The sequence below is a fragment of the Stenella coeruleoalba genome (genome assembly GCF_951394435.1).
Source record: "Stenella coeruleoalba genome assembly, chromosome: 8".
NCBI classification, from domain to species: Eukaryota; Metazoa; Chordata; class Mammalia; order Artiodactyla; family Delphinidae; genus Stenella; species Stenella coeruleoalba.
The window spans coordinates 87944937-87969005 of record NC_137154.1 but is presented as its reverse complement, the minus strand read 5'-3'; the positions used below and the strand labels follow the sequence as shown (position 1 = coordinate 87969005).

Genomic DNA, 24069 nt, shown 5'->3' with positions numbered 1-24069 from the left:
CATAAAAAAGAACGAAATAATGCCATTTGCAGCAACATGGATGCAACTAGAGATTATCATACCAAATGAAGAAAGTAAGAAAGAGAAAGACAAATACCATATGATATCACTTATATGTAGAATCTAAAATATGGCACAAATGAACCTATCTACAAAACAGAAAGGGACTCACAGGCATAGAGCACAGACTTGTGGTTACCAAAGTGGAGGGGAGGTAGGGGAGGGATGGACTGGGAGTCTGGGGATAGTAGATGCGAACTATTACGTATAGAATGGATAAAGAGCAAGGGAACTATATTCAGTATCCTGGGATAAATCATAATGAAAAAGAATATAAAAAAGAGTGTATATATGTGTATAACTGAGTCACTTTTCTGTACAGCAGAAATTAACACAACATTGTAAATCAACTATACTTCAATAAAAAAATAAATTAAAAAAAAAGAGTGGCCATAAACAATGACCATGTCCACTAACTGTAATGACTTTTTAGATCATATGTTTATTGTCTTGAATCTCTTCTTCTGATTTTATGCTTTCCAGCACCATTAAAATGAAAATAACATTTTCTCCTACAGGAAAAATCTTTACTGGTCCTATAGGAGTATGCTTATTATGGACAGAATTGTGCCCCCTGCCCCTGCCCCCATCTATATGTTGAAGCCCTAACACCCAATGTGACTATATCTGTAGACAGGACCTTTAAGGAGGTAATCAAGGTTAAATGAGGTCATAAGGGTGGGGACCTAATGCAAAAGGACTGGTGTCCCTCTAAGAAGAGGATGAGATACCAGAGATCTCTCTTCCTGTATGTGCAGAGAAGAGGATGTGCAAGGACATAGTGAGAAGGTGGCCATCTACACACCAGGAAGAGTCCTCAGAACCCTGATGGCCCCTTGATCTTGGACTTCCAGCCTCTAAAACTGCAAAAACATAAACTTTGTTGTTGAAGCTGCCCAGTCTGTGGTGCTTTGTTAACAGCAGCCCTAGTTGACTTTTTCTTACAGTTGTGGAGGGCAGCCTCTAATCAGTAATTAAAGAAGAACTGGGATGAGTGTTTCATTCTAGTCTACTTACAGTTGATGGAAAGTTGGAGTGAAGGACTATTAAAAACTAGCAGATAGAATTCACATGAAAAAGGCATATTTTAAAAAAATAGTCACCTGCAGTCAATTAGATGTAACATTTCCTGTATATTATGTGGCAAATATAAGTACTCTAAATCCATCTAAAGTGGGAATCTCAATGTTTTCTAAGTAGTAATCATGGGTTGTTCATCACTATACCATAAATTCCTTAAGGGCAGGGACTGTTTCCTGGGTACCTATGAAACCATGATGACTGGGACTGTGCCTGGCACATAAGTGCTCTATCTGAACGGAACTGCTGGTATCAATTAATCAATTTTATCTTTGTAGCAAACTTATGAAGTAGGTATTGCTATTTCCATTTTATAGTTAAGGACCCTGGAGCTCAGAGATGCTGATTTGTTGAAGTCACTCAGCTCAGTATGGAACCCAAGGTCTGCTTGATTGCACAAGTCATGTGATCTCTGCAAAGGATCTTGTGATTTCCCCAGTTCCTTATCACTCTATCAAGCAACAAGCGATTTGCCACTTCTTTAAACAGATAGTAGAACACCAAAGAATTCAAAGGGAGAAGGCTCTACTAAAGCTTTAAGCACATTTATAGTCATAAAAACAGAGAAATCTATTTTTTAACAAGTTCAATACTAAACATTAGAATGTGAAGTCTCGTAGGGAAGGGAGATCTTCTTCAACCCCAGTGCCTGTTTCTTAGCATCCAGATGGCACTCAAGACACGTTTCTGAATGAGCACTGAAGATTGCTATTTGAATTAGATACATTTTAAGTCACAATAAATAGCTTTCTATGATAACTTGGATCAATGCATAAAATGAGAAGAACTCACGGGGTGCTTGGTAATAAAAAAAATGATCAAACATAAGAAGCCCCAAGCCAAATGAAATATAACTTGAGATCTAAGGAATCTGCTTCAAGTTTAGATATGAAAGGAAATCATGTACAATAACATATGCGTGTGCTCAGGAGCAATCGTTTATGTAACCCTCACTTGTGTAATGTTTCAGAAGAATAAAGAGACTCGGGAGGGAAGCTACTCAGCATGGGGGCTTTCCTGCTTCCTATCCTTCCGCCTGGCAGCATTTTCCAGAGGGAAGGGGCACCCTCCATCTCACTATTACTACTCCAACTTAGGAATTCTCATTTTATCTCCCTCCTCTCTATCTTGAAAGCCATACCACTAGACTTTGAAGGATTCCAAGTGCTCAGAGATACTTCAACCCAAATATCTGGAATTTTACTGATATATTATTTTACTCACATTAGTATCAATACTCACATTATTTTAGATATTAAAATATGTATAACAAGGTACACCATTTACCTATTAAAATCAAGATGATTTTAATTTCCTGGGGTTTCTTTTTCACATATTCTGTAGAAGCCAATGCAAAATTCTACTATAATTCTATAAATTTTGTAAAATTGCCAAACAAAAAATACAAAGTGAAAACTCTTTTGCTCTTACTTGCACTTTATTTTATTTTTATTTATCTAATTTTATTTATTTATTTATTTAACATTTTTATTGGAGTACAATTGCTCTACAATGGTGTGTTAGTTTCTGCTTTATAACAAAGTGAATCAGCTATACATATACATATATCCCCATATCTCCTCCCTCTTGCGTCTCCCTCCCATCCTCCCTATCTCACCCCTCTAGGTGGACACAAAGCACCAATCTGATCTCCCTGTGCCACGCGGCTGCTTCCCACTAGCTTTCGATTTTACATTTGGTAGTGTATATATGTCCATGTCACTCTCTCAATTCCTCCCAGCTTACCCTTCCCACTCTCCATGTGCTCAAGTCCATTCTCTACGTCTGTGTCTGTATTCCGGTCTTGCCCCTAGGTTCTTCAGAACCATTCTTTTTCTTTTAGATTCTATATATATGTGTTAGCACATGGTATTCGCTTTTCTCTTTCTAACTTACTTCACTCTGTATGACAGACTCTAGGTCCATCCACCTCACTACAAATAACTCAATTTCGTTTTGTTTTTAAGGCAGAGTAATATTCCATTGTATATATGTGCCACATCTTCTTTATCCATTCATCTGTCGATGGACACTTAGGTTGCTTCCATATCCTGGCTATTGTAAATAGAGCTGCAATGAACATTGTGGTACAGGACTCTTTTTGAATTATGGTTTTCTCAGGGTATATGCCCAGTAGTGGGACTGCTGAGTCGTATGGCAGTCCTAGTTTTTGTTTTTTAAGGAAACTCCATACTGTTCTCCATAGTAGCTGTATCAATTTACATTCCCACCAACAGTGCAAGAGGGTTCCCTTTTCTCCACACCCTCTCCAGCATTTATTGTTTGTAGGTTTTTTGATGATGGCCATTCTGAACGGTGTGAGGTGACACCTCATTGTAGTTTTGATTTGCATTTCTCTAATGATAAGTAATGTTGAGCATCCTTTCACATGTTTGTTGGTGACCTGTATATCTTCTTTGGAGAAATGTCTATTTAGGTCTTATGCCCATTTTTGGATTGGGTTGTTTGTTTTGCTGATATTGAGCTGCATGAGCTGCTTGTAAATTTTGGAGATTAATCCTCTGTCAGTTGCTTCGTTTGCAAATATTTTCTCCCATTCTGAGGGTTGTCTTTTCGTCTTGTTTATGGTTTCCTTTGCTGTGCAAAAGCTTTTAAGTTGCATTAGGTCCCATTTATTTATTTTTGTTTTTATTTCCATTTCTCTAGGAGGTGGGTCAAAAAGGATCTTGCTGTGATTTATGTCATAGTGTTCTGCCTATGTTTTCCTCTAAGAGTTTGATAGTGTCTGGCCTTATATTTAGGTCTCTAATCCATTTTGAATTTATTTTTGTGTATGGTGTTAGGGAGTGTTCTAATTTCATTCTTTTACATGTAGCTGTCCAGTTTTCCCAGCACTTATTGAAGAGGCTGTCTTTTCTCCATTGTATATTCTTGAATCCTTTATCAAAAATAAGGTGACCATAATGTGTGTGGGTTTACCTCTGGGCTTTCTATCCTTTTCCATTGGTCTATATTTCTGTTTTTGTGCCAGTACCATACTGTCTTGATTACTGTAGCTTTGTAGTATAGTCTGAAGTCCGGGAGTCTGATTCCTCCAGCTCCGTTTTTCTTTCTCAAGATCCTTTGGCTGTTCAGGGTCTTTTGTGTTTCCATACAAATTGTGAAATTTTTTGTTCTAGTTCTGTGAAAAATGCCATTGGTAGTTTGATAGGGATTGCACTGAATCTGTAGATTGGTTTGGGTAGTATAGTCATTTTCACAATGTTGATTCTTCCAATCCAAGAACATGGTAAATCTCTCCATTTGTTTGTATCATCTTTAATTTCTTTCATCAGTGTCTTATAGTTTTCTGCATACAGGTCTTTTGTCTCCTTAGGTAGGTTTATTCCTAGGTATTTTATTCTTTTTGTTGTAATGGTAAATGGGAGTGTTTCCTTAATTTCTCTTTCAGATTTTTCATCATTGGTGTATAGGAATGCAAGAGATTTCTGTGCATTAACTTTGTATCCTGCAACTTTACCAAATTCATTGATTAGCTCTAGTAGTTTTCGGGTAGCATCTTTAGGATTCTCTCATGTCATCTGCAAACAGTGACAGTTTTACTTTTCTTTTCCGATTTGGATTCCTTTTATTTCTTTTTCTTCTCTGATTCCTGTGGCTAAAACTTCCAAAACTATGTTGAAGAATGGTGGTGAGTGTGGCCAACCTTGTCTTGTCCCTGATATTGGAAATGGTTTCAATTTGTCACCATTGAGAACGATGTTGGCTGTGGGTTTGTCAGATATGGCCTCTATTATGTTGAGGTAAGTTCTCTCTATGCCTACTTTCTGGAGGGTTTTTTATAATAAATGGGTGTTGTATTTTGTCAAAAGCTTTTTCTGCATCTATTGAGATGATCATATGGTTTTTACCCTTCAATGTGTTAATATGATGTATCACATTGATTGATTTGCATATACTGAAGAAGCCTTGCATTCCTGGGATAAACCCCACTTGATCATGGTGTATGATCCTTTTAATGTGCTGTTGGATTCTATTTGCTAGTATTTTGTTGAGGATTTTTGCATCTATGTTCATCTCTGATATTGGCCTGTAGCTTTCTTTCTTTGTGACATCTTTGTCTGGTTTTGGTATCAGGGTGATGGTGGCCTCATAGAATGAGTTTGGGAGTGTTCCTCCCTCTGCTACATTTTGGAAGAGTTTGAGAAGGATAGGTGTTAGCTCTTCTCTAAATGTCTGATAGAATTCACCTGTGAAGCCATCTGGTCCTGGGCTTTTGTTTGCTGGAAAAATTTTTTTTTTTTTCCTGTACTCGGGCCTCTCACCATTGTGGCCTCTCCCGTTGTGGAGCCCAGGCTCCGGATGTGCAGGCTCAGTGGCCATGGTTCACGGGCCCAGCCGCTCTGTGGCATGTGGGATCTTCCCAGACCAGGGCACGAACCCACGTCCCCTGCATTGGCAGGCGGATTCTCAACCACTGTGCCACCAGGGAAGCCCCCTGCTGGAAGATTTTTAATCACAGTTTCAATTTCAGTGCTTGTGATTGGTCTGTTCATATTTTCTATTTCTTCCTGGTTCAGTCTCGCGAGGCTGTTCATTTCTAAGAATTTGTCCATTTCTTCCAGGTTGTCCATTTTATTGGCATATAGTTGCTTGCAGTAATCTCTCATGATCCTTTGTACTTCTGCAGTGTCAGTTGTTACTTCTCCTTTTTCATTTCTAATTCTATTAATTTGAGTCCTGTCCGTTTTTTTCTTGATGAGTCTAGCTAATGGTTTATCAATTTTGTTTATCTTCTCGAAGAACCAGCTTTTAGTTTTATTGATCTTTGCTATCATTTCCTTCATTTCTTTTTCATTTATTTCTGATCTGATCTTTATGATTTCTTTCCTTCTGCTAATTTTGGAGTTTTTTTGTTCTTCTTTCCCTAATTGCTTTAGGTGTAAGGTTAGGTTTTTTATTTGAGATATTTCTTGTTTCTTGAGGTAGGATTGTATTGCTATAAACTTCCCTGTTAGAACTGCTTTTGCTGCATCCCATAGGTTTTGCATCATCATGTTTTCATTGTTTCTAGGTATTTTTTGATTTCCTGTTTGATTTATTCAGTGATCTCTTGGTTATTAAGTAGTGTATTGTTTACCCTCCATGTATTTGCATTTTTTCCAGGTTTTTTCCTGTAATTGATATCTAGTCTCATAGCATTGTGGTTGGAAAAGATACTTGATACGATTTCAATTCTCTTAAATTTACCAAGGCTTGATTTGTGACCCAAGATATGATCTATCCTGGAGAATGTTCCATAAGCACTTGAGAAGAAAATGTATTCTGTTGTTTTTAGATGGAATGTCCTATAAATGTCAATTAAGTCCTTCTTGTTTAATGTATCATTTAAAGCTTGTGTTTCCTTATGTATTTTCATTTTGGATGATCTGTCCATTGGTGAAAGTGGGGTGTTAAAGTCCCCTACTATGATTCTTACTTGCACTTTAAATAAAGTAAGTACTCACGTAAGTAGATGGAAATCCTAATAGATCATGTGAACGAACCACTCCTCTTCTCTACCTCTATGCAGGTGATCTCCCAATTCTCCTAAGCCCTAGCCTCTCTCCAGGGACTCAGATCCATTGTTCCTCATAAGCAGCTGAGTCTCTGCCACCACGACTCCCTCAGCCTTGGGCTCAACAATGGAGTCATCTGTAATTTGTCATCCCTTCCTCCCCAACATTGATTTATTACTTTATATAACAAACACTTATATAGCACTGTTTTAAGTGCTGAACAATTATTACCTAACTTAAACGTCTTAACATCCTATAATTACTCCCACTTTAAAGCTTGGGAAACTGAGGCAGAGAAAGACCTTAAGTAACTTTTTTAAGGTCCACAGCAGGAAACGGCAGAATCTGGGATGTGCTTGAGTCCCTGCTTTAAACCATCACATTGAGCTGCCTCTCCAGAGCAGTGCTAAGTTCATCCAGAGTCTACCTCTGAAATGTTCCTTACACTTCTCCCTTCCTGTTTCCTTCCACTGGCACAGTATTAGCTCAAGTCTTCAGTGTTTCTCATCTCAACTACTACAATCATCTCCTAAACAGCTCTCTCCAATTTTCTTCTCTTCTGCAGCCAATCTATCCTTCCCAATGTTACCAGATTGCTAGCTTGAAGTATGGATATAATTTTATCGCTTTTTTGCTTAACAGGCTTCAGTAGTTCTTCATTTCTTCCTGAATTATTAGTAAACTCTTTACCTTGGCATTCAAAGCCCTTCACAACATGGCTTCAACTTAGCACTCTAACTCCTTCATTTCCCTATTCTTTAATTCAAGTGAATTAATTTGAACAAGTCCTATGCTTGCTCACTTTAGTACTTCTGCTCACACTGCTTCTGCCTACGTATAATGCCTTTAACCACTGCCTCTCCCTAACAAAGTCCTACACAGCTGTGAAGCTCTACCTTGAACACCGCCTCTCCCACAAAGCCTTCCCAATCAGATGCATCTCTCTCCCCTCTGCCCTTTTTTAAAAAAAGGTTTTCTCTATCAGAATGATATCCACAGTATCTTCTAAATTTTGCCCTTTCTCTATTTTGAACGATGGTTATTCATGATGTTGTCTTATTTTGCTTCTATAATGTAATGACTCTGAGGGCAATGACTCTTTTATACATCCTCTTCCCTGTAGTGTCTAATAAAAGAAGTTTACATAGTAAACCTGCAATAAAAATTTGTTAAATGAAACTGAATGTACAGGCTAGTTACAATAATTCTTAACATAAGTGAATGATAAAAAAAATGAGAAATCCCTTAAAGAAAAAACTGTTTGAAATAAACTTAATCCTTAAAAATAGGAAGATGATAAAACATTTGAGGATCTAGTGAACGATGACAGAAAAAAACTTTACAGAAAAACAAGGTGTAGAGGATGAAATCCTAACCCTTTGTACTACATGATGAAAAATGTGTCAAACATGTGAACAGGCACATGCACAGATAAGACTATTTGCTAATGGGGTGTTACCTTGGCAACTGTTTGTTCGGCGATGGTGCTAGGCCGACGCTGGCGGGCATCAAGTCTCTGCTCCACAGGAAAACTGCTCCTATGTGATTTCAGGCGCTCCACCAACAAGTAATAGATGGCAGCAAAGTGGTTATAGCTCTTGTTCTGCAAAGCCTGGAAGAGAAAACAAGTGCCAAAGGCAGAGAACCATAAAAACCAATTCAATGATTTAAACCTTTCTAAAAAATGAGGGAAAAACACAACATTGTAAATCAACTATACTTCAATAAAATCTGAAAAATAAATTTAAAAAGGAGGGAAGATACCATGTGTTCTTAAAAACAAGCAAAGTAACAAGCAAAGTATGCCTCAAAACGAAAGCTATTCCAGAATTTAGAATAGAAGACAGATAACTTCATTAATTGTATAAAGGATGATACCTCTGAATGACTTGACTGGCTCTTTTACATTAATAGGATCCATTTATTTTTCTGCATTCAGAGAAAATGCCATCATTGTCTCATGCAGACATTCCCCAATGCCGGTATATGGTGCCATCTCATAGCTGCAACTAGGCTGTAAGGTTGTTTAGTAACCTGAGCCCAGAGGCTCTAATTCCACAGCCTCGACACAAGTCCAAACCATTGCAAACCCTGAAGTCAATGATTAAAGTCTCTGGGGAAATTTCTGGTGATTATTTTGGGCTGGAGAATGACATCTGGATGCTGGGTTGAGAGACGCTGGGTCTCCATTCTTAGGTAATTTTTTCCTCTTGTTTTCGCGGTCCAACCCTCTTGAAACCTTGAAAATAAAGTCGCTTCCCAATTTTTCACATCCCTAGCTGGCCAGCTCTCCCAGGATACTAACGGAACAGCAAAACAACGGCTCCTTTGGCGTCTAATTCCACATGACAGGCTGCATGAATGCTGTGCAGTGCAGCTCAGATGCAGAGCACTGGCAGCAAACATCACAGGCCGGGGAACTGCACTCACAGCTGCCTTCAAGGGCAAGTACAAAAAAACCTCTCTAAGCACGTGATGAGCAAAGCAGGAAAGCAGTCTGGTTTCATTTATGGCTGCAATGAAGGAAAAGGCAGCACAGTTTGGAGCACTTTATCTTCACAGGGGGGCGTTTTATAGTCTTTCTTGTCATGCTTCATCCTGAAAAGCACTGTTTGTTCTTTGCCTGTTGCGGGGGTATTAAACATATGCATATCCTATGCACATGCCAGCTGTTAAAGGACAGAAACAAAGCTGCCAAGGAATTTCCCAGGTTCATGACCTTCTCAGTTCTATGACCCATAAAACTTCCAAATCAGGAATCCACCTGTTTTTGCCTTCTGAGTTTCTTCAGTTCACAACCTAAACCCGATGCCTACCCTTCTTGTTTCCTGCTCAGCCCTCAGCCTTGTTCCATATCTGCACATTTATGTTTCATATAAACTAGCTTATTACCTGTATAGAACTTCATGTTTCATCTTAGAAGAAGCTTTCTACTTTGTATTTGCTAAGCTTCCATCTTTGTCTTTTCTCAATCCTATATAAACACTTCCTTTTAAATATTTTTGGCAGTTGGGGCAAAGGGAGGAATTTTTATATTGATTGAAAGCAAACATAAATATAGTGTGACGAAATCTTCAGGGAACACTGAACAGTAGGCCTAGGTACTGGGATGGCTAAAAGACCAGGATGACAGGTATGAGCATGAAATTTCAAGTTACTAAGTACAACAGAGTCCTAAAATTTCTTTAGTCGAATCTCTGACCACTTTACCTCAATGGTTTTCTGTTGATCTATTCCAAGGCCGTGCATCAATCGCAGAACCTGTTCATTAAACTCCCCAATGGATGGCTCATTTTCTTGCCCTTGTGGATAGAGAACAGGTCTCTGTACAGGAACTTCTACGAGCATCCACTTATGCTCCTTGATTTGAGCTATGGTTAGCCGTTTGGACGGGTCTAGGACCAACATCCTTCGAATAAGGTGCTCACAATCTACAGAAAACACAATGTTACAAAAGTCACGTAAATCACCTTGCACTTTGGGGTATTGACTTGACTCATGTGACTTTGTACAATGGTGTTAATCTTTGTACCCTCCACAGTGCCCACTGGAAAGCAGAAGGTCAAATGAATAAACGAATACCTGAAGGCTACTTGTATTTGTCAAGTTCACATGATGAATGCTGGCGCACAAAATTAACCATCACTGTGAATGAATACTTAAGAAAAAACAGGAGGGTGTAGATCTATCCAATTCTGTACTTAATGAACCTTTTCACTGAATTTCTCAACTTACAATATCTAGACACAGACTTAGATTTCCACTAAAGAAAAAAACAAGCCTTCTTCCTAGAAAAAGCAAATAATAAACGGTTCCTTACAGTCACTTCTGAGGCTGATACACTAAGGCTATTAAGTGAGGCTGGAGCTCTCCAAGGGACTGTTGCTATTCTCCGTATCAGTGCAACTGAGAAAAATGTACATGAAACACTAGTCACTACTGATGACACTAAGTAAACTGCACTGCTGCAACCCTGGGCACTAGCTTATTCTCTGAGCTGACATCATATTCTTTACTACCCCCACATAAACTAGCCTTTTATCACTTGTTATGTTCTAGGCACCATGCTAAGAGCTTTACAGAGCTTAATTTAATTAATCCCCACAATACCCCTTTTAGAAACTATTGTTATTTCCATTTATAGACTGAGGAAACTGAAGCACAGAGATATAACTTGCCAAGGCCAGACTGTCAGTAAGTGGTGGACTCAGGATGAAAACCAGGTGGTCTGGCTCCAAAATCTATCCTCTTAACTACTAGAACATTACTTCTGTTACCAGGAACAAGCAAATTAAGGATAAAAACCAAAATTTAAACTGAGTAAATTTAACTGCTGCCCATGCAGCAAAAACCAATACAAGACTGGAAGGGACTATGGCACTTCATCTGAATTCAACAGTTTTGCTAGTTGGTTTTAAATTTAATTTAAAAATTTAATTTTGTAACTTCCCACCAAAAGATGTGGGAAAATCCATTTCATACTTAGAGTGAAATGGTTGTGAATCTGTATCTACAAAATGCTTCTCTAAGTCTAAAATAAACCTGGTTGTTTAGTAGTGTATTGTTTAGCCTCCATGTGTTTTTATTTTTTACAGTTTTTTTCCCTGTAATTGATATCTAGTCTCCTAGCGTTGTGGTTGCAAAAGATGAGGTATCACCTCACACCGGTCAGAATGGCCATCATCAAAAAATCTACAAACAATAAATGCTAGAGAGTGTGTGGAGAAAAGGGAACTCTCCTGCACCGCTGGTGGGAATGTAAATTGATACAGCCACTATGCAGAACAGTATGGAGGTTCCTTAAAAAACTAAAAATAGAACTACCATATCACCCAGCAATTCCACTACTAGGCATATACGCTGAGAAAACCGTAATTCAAAAAGATACATATACCACAAATGTTCACTGCAGCACTATTTACATAGCCAGGACATGGAAGCAACCTAAATGTCCGTTGACAGATGAATGGATAAAGAAGATGTGGTACATATATACAATGGAATATTACTCAGCCATAAAAGGGAATGAAATTGAGTCATTTGTAATGAGGTGGATGGACCTAGAGTCTGTCATACAGAGTGAAGTAAGTCAGAAAGAGAAAAACAAATACCGTATGCTAATACACATATATGGAATCTAAAAAAACGGTACTGATGAACCTAGTGGCAGGGCAGGAATGAAGATGCAGACCTACTAGAGAATGGAATTGAGGACACCAGGGGGGAAGGGGAAGCTGGGACGAAGTGAAAGAGTAGCACTGACATATATACACTACCAAATGTAAAACAGCTAGCTAGTGGGAAGCAGCTGCATAGCACAGGGAGATCAGCTGGGTGCTTTGTGATGACCTAGAGGGGTGGGATAGGGAGGGTGGGAGGGAGGGAGACGCAAGAGGAAAGAGATATGGGAACATATGTATATGTATAACTGAGTCACTTTGTCGTACAGAAGAAACTAACACAACATTGTAAAGCATTTATACTCCAATAAATATATATAAAAATATAAATAAACCTGGGACATTTATAGACAAGGGTAAATGGGAAGACTTGCTGTTCTTAATCTGGGAAATTTTCTGTTTCCAGTTATGAGTAGGAAGGTTAGAATTTCTCTCACCTACATGGAAGGGGTTGCTTATTTCTACGGCTTTTAAAGTGACTCGGTCACTTTATTTGGCACCCAAACTTAGAAAAAGAGAAGCCTTTGTTTAGGCACTCATTTTCAGAACAAATTTTGTAAAACATAATTTTAAGATAAACAGGTTGTTACCTTCTGACATGAAATACGGAATCCGGAATCTTCCTTCTAACACTCTCTGCCTCAAAATTGGAAGAGTCGGTCCATCAAAAGGTAGAGCTCCACAGACAAGGACGTAAAGAACAACTCCCATGCTCTAGGGAAGAAAACAATGCAGTCTCTTTTCTACTGAGAACTTCAAACACTCTTTGTTTTCCTAAATATCCTCAGGGCTCTTAAAATCATATGGACTGAAAAATTCCTGTTTGAATTTACTATTTTCTCAGAATTAAAAAAAAAAATCTGAAATGCTGACCAGTGCAATAAAGCATCCTATAATAAATACCAAAAGAATTAAATTAAATCATTTTGATTACTAAACTTTAAATCATTGCTGATATTAGTATGATAACATCTTTCCCTAGAAATTCTTTCCTAGAATCTAATTCAAGATGCTCTAATTTTAGTCCAGTGGACAGGGAAAGTATGAACTATTGACTACGTGTTAGGTACCGAGAGATTCCGAGATGGGCCAGAGTACCAAGTATTATCATTATAGATGCATTTAACACAGCAAAGCAAAGAAATACCCAAATATCCAGCTGTGGTCCTTCATACTGCTGCCCTTCAAAGACTTCTGGGGCTGCATAAGGGGGGCTGCCACACCATGTTGCCAGCAGTTCACCACTTTTAAAGAAATTTCCAAAACCGAAATCTATTGGGATGGAAATAAATGTTACTTTCATCTGTGCTCTAAAACTATACTGAATTTCTCATAATAATTTTATAATATGCTACATTAACAATATCACCACTATTCACTCTGTGAGAATGCGATGGCATGTATCTTATGATGTTTCCTTAGCACTTAGCACAATGAATAGCAAATATTAAGTACTCAGTAAATATTTGTTGAATGAATGTGTTAATGAATTAAGTTTTCCTCTCAAAGAGAATGAGCGAGAGGCTGGAAAAAGACTTTATCTCTTGTATTTTTAAGGCTGAAAGAAAAATCCACTGATACGGACAATCAACTTGAATTTGATAATCTTAGAATTTCAATTACTCCATGATTAAGAGCTCTTGAGCTTGTATGGTTTATAAAAAAAGAAACAAATGAGTAAAACTCTAAGATATTTACCTAAACACAACCAAGGGACCGGCTGCTCTCACAGCCCCAGGCTAGCAAGATAAATATAACATTTTAAGGCAACTGAGGACAGTGTTTCCTAAGTAACAGCTCTCTAAGTGTTGGCCCGCACATCCTGAATTAGGCAGATACTTATCTGAATAGCTCATTAACATGCAATGGCCATGTGACCCAGCCACAGGCCACCTATCACCAATATCACTTGTTTACTCATTTATGGAACGCGGTGGCATTATACTTCAAAATCGTTAATGGCCTTCTCCTTACGATATTAGTCACACTGAATCTGCAGCTTTGATAAACAGCATGCCCTCTGGAAACACTGTACTCAGATGCCTTCAATATGCATGAAAGTTACAGCAGAAGACAAATGCAGTGAGATTTGGTATAAATGCAAGCTTGTGCTCTTTTGCTAAGCCTTCACATAGTCACATGGTCTTAGTGAAGGAACAAATTCCTGTTGTTTTGTAAGTTAGAGCCAAAATGTCTCATGCTGCAACAGACTCCTGGCTGAAGGATACACCTCAGTGATGGGAACTGGCTCTACTCTGGCTGGTATACGCAGTGCATGGAGAGTGAGCTTTCGGTGGTGCCCCAAGGGGACTGGGACAAGTCTCCGGCGCCAGACTGACTGGCTGCGTGACATGTGTTCAGTCTTTGTGAGCCTCAGTCTCCCCAGCTGTAACACTGAAACATTGTAGTCAGCAGGTTGTTATGGGGATCCAATGAGTTAACAGAAACTCACACTCCACTCACACCCTGAGACTACGGTGCGCTTCTGTACCTTAGGGGAGGCATTCTCTAAGCTCCCTGACATAAGCAGTAGTAACAGACACAGTCATGATCCCCAACACCACAGCCTCATGGCAGAGTACGACCTATGAAGTTAGGGAGACCTACAGCTGATTTCCAGTTTTGCCACTTTCTAGCCTCAAGGCCCCTACGTAAATTATTTAATTTTCCTGAACCTTATTTTCTGTATCTATAAGTGAGGGGATAATCCACCTACCCAGATAGGATGCTGTGAGGATTAAATGAGACTAAGAATGTAGAATGCCTGGAGCACAGCAGATGTGAAGTGTCAGCTACCAAAGCCATCATTACCAATTACTGCCTTTCAGAGAAAAGGGTCCTGAGAAAATACACAGGAAGGGTAAAGACAGTGTGGAGAAGCTTAAGCGTTCATGAGAGAAAAGACGGTGCATGTGGGGAAAGAGATGGTGCATCTAAACCTGGTGGAACACAGCTGTGGCCTGTCCTTGGCATCCAGGAGTACGAGGCGACGAGAACACCTCCCTCCACAACGTAACTGCAGTTCAGTCCTATGCTCGGCTTTCCAAGATGACTGTCAGAGAGGTCTTATCTTCTCAATTCCACCTGTAGGACTAACCACTCACATCACATCACAACCCATGTGTCCATATTGATAGGTGTTTCTAATTTTCTAGAAAAACTATACTCTCAAACGATCCAAGGACTAGATGTTCAAATAACATTTAAAGAGGAAAATGTTACTTTCACTCACAGAAAAGCCCAAGAAGCTCTGGGAAGTGTGTTTGGAGATCATGAAATAGGTCCAATAATTGCTGTACTTTAAACCGTAATCACAGGATGAGTTTTAGCACATGTAAGTTGAGAATACTCTCTAAATAGCACTGGAACGTTTTAACGTCTCACAGAGCCATTCCAGAACTCCTTCATTCTGAACCTCCCCCGACTCTTGTAGAACGAACTCAAAGAGTGACTGGGACACAGGTCTGTCAGGAAGGTGGCCTGGACTCTTTACTCCCCTAGGCTCTCTCACTGGACACTTCATAGGCAGGAAGAGAGCAAAAACTAGGAAAGCACCATGGTGCCTGTAGTAGCCTGGTCTCAACCTTGGCTGTACACATCTGGGACAAAGAAAGCGTCCTGTTACCTTAGAAGAAAAAAGGTACTAAACAGATGTTACTTCTATTTCCTGTAGGTAACTGAAGAAAACAGGAACTTGAGTCTGTAGGAACATTAAGAGAAGCACCGAAAGAAAATCAGGTTCATTAAAATTATTATAATAGCATTTATGTAGATGTCTTCTATAACCCTGTCAAAGCACTTAAATATTTTATTTGTAATCATCTGATGTATGGGTTAAGGAAAGCTTTGGAGTCAGGCAAATCTTGGGTTTTCCTCTTAGCTGTGTGATCTCGGGCAAATTACTAATTTCTCAGAGCCTTGGTTTCCTCATTTGCAAAATGCGGACAATGTCTACACTTCACAAAGTTATTATGAGTAACATATACTCACAATAAGTGAGTATATGTAGATAAGTACACTTACATCATAAGTAGATAACATAATAATGCTTTAGGCATGCTATTGAAACAAAGCAGGTGCTCAATAAACAGTAGCCACTGAGTAAGCTACTCAACAGAAGAGAAGAATAGCAATTCTTCTTCTTGTTTTACTTATCTGTCTTCTCTATCAGACTAAACTCCTTGAGAGTAGAGAAGGGGGAAATGATATATGTCTGTTCCCCTAGGACTTAGTACGCTGTCAGCACACAGCAGCTGTTCAACAAAGGTTTGCTGAATGAATATGCTGTCATCGTGTCTTTTAAAAGTGTCAGAAGCTGACCTAAGCTCTCCTAAGATAATTTCTTCTTAGTAACCCCATGAGGTATCCTTATTTTAGGAAAGAGTGAGGGTAGAAAGTTAAGTACCTTGCTAGAGGTTACACTAAATTGCAGACTTACCAAGTCTGGCTACAGAGCTCTCACTGTTAACCACCTTTATGTCTTTCTCTGGTACAGTGATATGTAGCTATTTTTGAGCAGGTTAATAATTGTCAGGTTTAAGAAGTGTCAATGGGAAAACACTTAAAAATAAAAGCCTTTTTATTTCTTCACAGGAATCTGGACAATTTGCTTCATTCACAGTCTGCAGCTTTCTGCCTAAAAGCATATAGTGAAATGAGGGGCGAGCAAGAGGGATGAAATACGAGAACGGCAGAGCTATGCAGGATTTTTTTCTTTAATGTTTCTTTAAAAATTTATTTATTATTTATTTGGCTGCTCCAGGTCTTTGTTGCCACGTGTGGGATCTTTAGTTGTGGTATGCGAACTCTTAGTTGCAGCATGTGGGATCTAGTTCCCTGACCAGGGATCAAACCCGGGCTCCCTGCATTGGGAGTGTGGAGTCTTAGCCACTGGACTACCAGGGAAGTCCCAGGATTTCTTTCTTATCGCTATTTATTCACGTGGAATGGTTATTTAATGTTTCATCACACCAACCAAATTCATTGCTTCCTTCATTAAACATTTGAGTGCATACATGTGTCAACCACTGTGCAAACACAGAAGATAGTCTCATAACAACAGAGAATAATCAAAGACCCCACATTATCACCTGACTTTTGAAAAGCATTATGAAAACAGTCACATGGGCATTCCTCTCTATGCTAGACCCAGACCCAGCCTGGCTTTGCTGGAAAGGAAAGTTTAATGTCTAGTTTAATGTCTTCTCAAATGTTCTGATCTACAAGTTAATACCTCAAATGATGGCTGCTATGTCCCTCAGACACTTTTTTGCTTCCTGTTTCTCTGTCATAGAATGTATGCCATGCTATGTTGGATTCACTTTGATAGTTTTAACTTTTAATTTCCAAATAGTTTTACAGAAGAGTTGCAACAATAAAGTGAGAATTCCCTATGCCCTTTATCCAGCTTCCTCCCCTAATGTTAACATTTTACATAACTCTATTAGTAAAATTATCAAAACTAAGAAAGTAACACTGGGCTTCCTTGGTGGCGCAGTGGTTAAGAATCCGCCTGACAGTGCAGGGGACATGGGTTCAAGCCCTGGTCCGGGAAGATCCCACATGCCTCGGAGCAACTAAGCCTGTGCACCACAACTACTGAGCCCGTGCTCTAGAGCCCATAAGCCAAGCTACTGAGCCTGCGCACCACAACTACTGAAGCCCGCACGCACCTACAGCCCTTGCTCTGCAACAAGATAAGCCACCGCAATGAGAAGCCCGTGCACCGCAACGAAGAGTAGCCCCCGCTCGCCGCAACTAGAGAAAGCCTGCGCGCAGCAACGAAGACCCAACACAGTCCAAAAAAAAAAAAAAATTAATTAATTAAAAAAAAAGTAACACTGATTCAGTACTATTAATTAAACCATGGACTTCATTAAGAGTTCTCCAGTGTTCTCTCTAACGTCCTCTCTCACTGCAGGGTTCCACAATGCACTTAGTTGTCATGACTCCTTAGTCTTCTCTAATTTCTAATAGTTCCTCAGTCTCTCCTTGTCTTTCTTGACCATGACCAGTGCTGGTCAGGTATTTTGTAGACTGTCTCTCAGTTTGGGTTTGCTGGATGTTTTCTCATGATTAGATTAAAATGATTGCTTTTTGGGAAGAACATCACAGAGGTGAAGTGCTCTTCTCAGGGCATCATATGATGGGGTGCAGGTATTATGGCTTAATTATTGGTGGAGTTAACCTTGATCTGTGGATTAAGGTGGTGTCTTTTGGGTTACCCCATTATAAAGTTACTATTTTTCCCCTTGAGATTAATAAATAAATATTTTAAAGATATAGTGAGTCTATATATACCCTGTTTCTCCTTAAACTTTCACCCATTAATTTAGCATTCGTAGGCAGATCTTGATTGCAGCAACGATTACTGTGATGTTCTAACGGTGAGCTTTCATTTCCCTCATTCCTTCTACAGTTATTAATTACAACTCTTCAAGAGTTGTCCCTTCTTCCTCTCTTATTTATTTACTCATTAAACTATTTGTTTATTTTTTACAATACTGTCATATTATATTCATCATAAGTATTTATTTTATTCTTTGGGTTATAATTCAATACTATTGTTATTTATTTTGATGCTTAAATAGTTCCAGCTTTGGCCACTAGGAGCTAATTCAGGTTGGCTCCTGTATCCTTTTAACATGCCCCCATCCTTATAAAATTTCATTTTAAGTATTTCCTTATCTCTTGGTACCAGATGTTCCAGGCTCATCTTGTACTTTCCTGCCCCATCCCATGAATCAACTGCTTTTCCAAGGAGCCCTGATTCCTTTTTTTTTTTGTTTGTTTTTGCGGTACGCGGGCCTCTCACTGTTGTGGCCTCTCCCGTTGTGGAGCACAGGCTCCGGACGCGCAGGCTCAGCGGCCATGGCTCACGGGCCCAGCCGCTCCGCGGCACGTGGGATCCTCCCGGACCGGGGCACGAACCTGCGTCCCCTACATCGGCAGGCGGACTCCCAACCACTGCACCACCAGGGAAGCCCGCCCTGATTCCTTTTACAGAGGAATGGTATTTAGAAACCAAGACTAAGACCTAGATGTACTCACTGCAACTGGGCTGTCACTGAGTCTAGGCCCTGCCATCAAACAGAGGAAATATACATATGAATGCTTATCAGTGTACACACACACACACACACACACACACACACACACACTCCTACATTTGTTTTTGTGCCTGTCTATATGTATATGTATTAAGAAAAAACAATAACCCATGAATTCATACTGATACTTCTCACTCCAATTCAGGGTTCAGACTAGCATTATTTTGATACTATTTTTATTCATACATGATTGACTAAACAACTCTGACAAAATTTTGAAGGTATAAAGAAGTTTTTTTCCTCTGCGGTAATTTGTCATTTGTATGGGAGTAATTGGTGGGAGTAATTGCTTGAACTCTCACTCATAACATACCTTGAATTTGTCAGATCAATCAAGATTTTCAACATTTCTTGAGCACAGTAGGAAAAAGACAAATCTTTCTCAAAGAACCTCTTAGCTTCACAATTTTAAGATATGAAATCATAAGAAGTTTTTGAAACAAAATGACAACTAGTCCTTCAACATGGTGTATGAATTATAATCAAATCCAAAAACCATTTATGTCTTGCCAACTTTGGACTAGGCATTACACACTTGGTATTTTTGTATATATTATCTCATTTAATCATGATGACAGCCCTGTGAGGTATGAATGTCCTTACCTTACAAAGGGGGAAACTGAAAGTAGTTAACCGAATTGCCCAAATATCTACAGCTGCAAGTAGCTTAGCCAGTATTCAAATACAGGGCCTTTGAACTCCAAGCCAGGTGTTCTTTTTTTTTTACTATACCACAGATGTTCTAAGAACGTCACTAGTCAGAGAAGTTGTTTTTATTTTTTTTGTTGTAAGGCCTCATAGTCAGAGAAGTTTAATCCAACTTAAAATTGGAGATAAGGCTGTTATAAACCCAGGAAAAATTCTTTACATTATATAGAGATGAGAGATTTTCTAATTTATCCCTCTGCTAGCAGAAGTCGACAAGTGAGGGCTTTCTCATCTCTACAATATTGAATGCTATGTTAAAAGCATCCTTAATAAATGAATGGGAATAATTAAGATGTTTGCAAAGTAAATGTCAAATATACACCTACATTCATTTTAGAAATCTATATTGATTTTAAGAATGTGTTAAAATAGACACATCTTGTCCTTTTCATGTGAAGATGATTTATGTTCCTATCCCTACAACGCTAAGGCATGTACTCCAAGTTTTTACCTTAACGTTAGTTTTGAGATTTCCTGATATATCCATATTTTCTCACCTGGTTTCTGTGTGGCCTAAAATGTTGATAGAAGAGAGTGTTTGGGGTAGAGTCTCTAACCACATTAATTAGTGTTGACTGACTCATGGAAATCAACTTGGCCTTAAAAGCTGAGTCTTCTAATTACCTCTTATCTAACTAGTAACAGACCATGGATATATTTGAAAACAGTATTAGAACTACTATTATTGTTTTCTGCTTTATATTTTGAAAGTGACTGACCTGAATCTTCATGATAACAAAAATCAATTATTATTACTGTCGTCACTAAATCACATAAATTATCAGTGCCCAATCGTCATTAGCAAAGGGCTAACGTTTTAGGAATAACAGGGCCTTCCTTACACAGAGTAAATAAGCTGATTACTGTCTGATGGGAACAAAGCACATTAGTGAATACTGTCGGAGTGAAATAGATCAAACATTAGCATGCATACAAATCATCTGGGGAACCTGCTAAAATGCAGATTCTGATTCAGTAGGCCGAGGGGTGGGCTTGAGAGTCTGCACTTCTAACAGACATCCCAAGTGATGCTCATGCTGGTCCCCAGACCACTCTTCCAGTAGCCGGGAAATAAAGAATGAAACGGAGGTTTTGAAAAAGATACAGGTGTTAAACAGTTTGTCGCTGTTTATTGTTGCAAAATAATTATAATTACTAAATACTTTCAAGATTTAATATTTAAATAACAAAGACTAAATAGAAGTCGTTAGGTAAACAATTTAAATCATTATTTTAAAAAGGAAAAAAGCAACCAAAACATTGAAAACCAGTCTTCAAGCTAAGAGAAAGTAAATGATTTCTAGGAATCAACACAACCAAGGCAATTTTTAATCTCCAGCAGTGTGTTATAATGTCTAATTTATAATTTTAAAAATCCTCCTACAGAGAAGCAGATGGTTTTAGGGTTAAATTTATCCTTGTTTCTAAAATTACCAGTAGAATTCAGATATCCAGTCTTGCTGAAGAGTTACACATCTTTTGTAGTTATTATAATAGGAACGAAGAAGACAATTATGAGGAAATGAAAGCGGACAAATGAAAGGTAGTAGAGTGTGGAGACGGAGCTGACCCACTGCACAAACTGAATACCGATCAGCCAACGCTGACGTCACTGCATACCTTGTTGCCCACCAGCAAGAGGCCAGCTGCACAGTTTACTTCCAAACACCAGTCACTCCCTCCCTACCTGACAAGAGGACACAAGAACAATCATCACAGTTGAGATGAAATGTGATTCTGCTGACCACTGTGAGACATCTATTTGTTCAATGAGAGAGTTCAGTGAGCTAAGAAGCAAGTAAACGCTCTTCCTCAGCCCAAAATGGAGTGGGGGAGGCGGAGGGAGGTGAAGAGGGGAAACACAAAACAAAAGGAAACAAAACCCTTTGAGCTGTCTTCCATATTCCAGGCTTAATGTGCGGCTAGTGCTAAGTAGGCTTGAAGGATAAAGACAAGGTCTCATTGTGTCTGCTGATGCAAAAGCTCTTTGCACATTTTACATAATACTAGTGGCAGGAGGATAACAAATGGAAGACTTTTAATAAATATTTCACTAACAAAACCTGCTTCAGCCTCTCCCACCCTTTTTCGGTTCCAGGGCACAAAACTAGAATTATATATACAGAAACCCTGTCTCAAGGTCTTCTAATAAGCAGGAAGGTTGTTAGAAGCAGTCATGAGAGATGATGGGCTACTCAGAGATCATAGGTCAATTCAGAAAGGAAGCATTCCTCTTGGGCTAAAGACAAGTGACTTGTGATGCACAGGTCAGATTAATCAGGCTTATATCACATTACTAATTACACTGAAGGTCCCTCCAAGGGAAAAAAAAATTAATTTACATCAAGCAGAGACAATTTAGAATATAAATGATAAACTTTCCTTGTACCTCTGAGATTTGTATTAATAAGGCTTTAAACCTTGGTAATTAAAAAAAAAAGACACGGTGGGGGGGTTATATGGCTATCAAACTTTTCAGAATTTGTTTTCACATGGAATCAATTATACACTGAATACAAATAATAGCTACCTTTTATGAGTGTTTACATGGTGCCAGGAACCTTAATTAACAATTTATTTGGGACTTCCCTGGTGGTCCAGTGGGTAAGACTCCATGTTCCCAATGCAGGGGGCCTGGGTTCAATCCCTGGTCGGGGAACTAGATCCCGCATGTATGCCACAACTAAGAGTTCACATGCCACAACTAAGGAGCCCTCATGTCGCAACTAAGAGTCTGCATCCCGCAACTGAGAAGTCCACATGCTGCAACTGAGAAGTCTGCATGCCGAAACTAAGACCCAGCACAGCCAAATTAGGTAAGTAAATAAATAAATATATTAAAAAGCAAAACAAAAGCCCCCAATTTATTTAACAAAATCTTAGCTAGCACTAACTATGTACCAGGCACTGTTCTAAGAACTTTGCAAATATTAACTAATAACCACTATGAGATATGAACTTCTGTCATTCCCTCTTAACTGATAAGGAAACTGAGGACAGAGAGGTTAGGTAATGTGTCCAAGGTCATGCAGCTAGTAAGTGCAGTGCCAGGGTTCAAATCCAGGTAGCCTGGCTCTAGAGCCCATAATCTTACCTATGACCTCTCTGTGTCTAACATTATCACTAATCCCTACAATGTTCCTGAGAAATGGATTAATCTCTGTTTAACAGATTTGGAAACCTAGGCTCAGTGAGGTTAATTAATCAGCCCAAGGTCACACAGCTACTAATGGCACAGCCAGAATTTGTACCAGTACTGTCTGATATCAAACTCCACATTCTTTATGAGAAGCCTTGTTTGAATTGTGATATTTTCTGAAAACCTCCTCCGAGTAATTCATACATATTAATTCTTATCTAAGTATTCATTATAAACATTTCAGATTAGGAAAGTTGAAGAATAAAACTAAATGTCCTTCATCTATTTACTCTCAAGTTAATGCCTAAATAGTCATAGCCAAAATAGCGTGGAGGAAACAGTACTGCAATTATCAAAACCAATGAAAGGGACTTCCCTGGTGGTGCAGTGGTTAAGAATCTGCCTGCCAATGCAGGGGACATGGGTTCGAGCCTTGGTCCGGGAAGATCCCACATGCCACAGAGTAACTAAGCCTGTGTGCCACAACTACTGAAGCCCGCGCGCCTAGAGCCCGTGCTCCGCAACAAGAGAAGCTACCACAGTGAGAAGCCCGCGCACCGCAATGAACAGCAGCTCCCGCTTCACTGCAACTAGAGAAAGCCTGCACACAGCAACGAAGACCCAATGCAGCCAAAAATAAATAAATACATTTATATATAAAAAAAAAACTAATGAAAGCCAAAATTTCTTTGCATTCTGCCTCTTACTCTGAATATCCTAACACTCGTATTTTGCGATGGCTGTAGGTCTCATAATTGAGGCGATGAGCACACACAGGTGTGGATGAATTCATGGCCCACCAGTGTCTGACGTTTTTACCCGCTGGAGGAGCATAAACGAGAAGCTGATTTCAAAACCAAGTTTCTGTATTTATTAAAATGAACCACGTCTGATACTTCTATTCCATTTTCTGTCTTATAAAGAGACAAATGTTTTAATTTAAATCTAGTTTTGGTTTGCACTTCTCTTCAACTTCAACATACAAGATGGTTAAAACAGTTCATTTATTCAGCCCATTTAGCAATTAAAGAGATCTTCATAAGCAGAATAAACAGAGATAGTATAATTTGAGAGAATAATTCTGTATTTTATTCTGAGGTTTTGTAATTTTTCCATGGAGCCCCATCTTTCCTACATGTATTAGATTTCTTTAAAATTCAAGAAGAATCCTCAGAGATCAGACGATGATATTTTTAAAGGGAAGCAGGGCCATAAAAAAGTTATAAAAATCTATGGATTAAAACAAATACCCTGGAGAAGTTCTTTTACAGCAT

General features: G+C 38.9%; 1 protein-coding gene across 3 annotated transcripts in view; it reads right to left on the bottom strand.

Annotated features, from left to right (window-relative positions):
* SIK2 (salt inducible kinase 2) overlaps positions 1–24069 on the bottom strand; it is a 128062-nt gene that overhangs the window by 16641 nt on the left and 87352 nt on the right. For all 3 annotated transcript variants that reach the window (XM_079930175.1, XM_079930176.1, XM_079930177.1), the window contains exons 5-8: positions 12987–13111; positions 12430–12553; positions 9870–10090; positions 8119–8271 (exon numbers count right to left, since the gene is read on the bottom strand). In XM_079930175.1, the coding sequence (XP_079786301.1) occupies positions 8119–8271; positions 9870–10090; positions 12430–12553; positions 12987–13111 (623 nt within the window). The remainder of the gene's footprint in view (positions 1–8118; positions 8272–9869; positions 10091–12429; positions 12554–12986; positions 13112–24069) is intronic.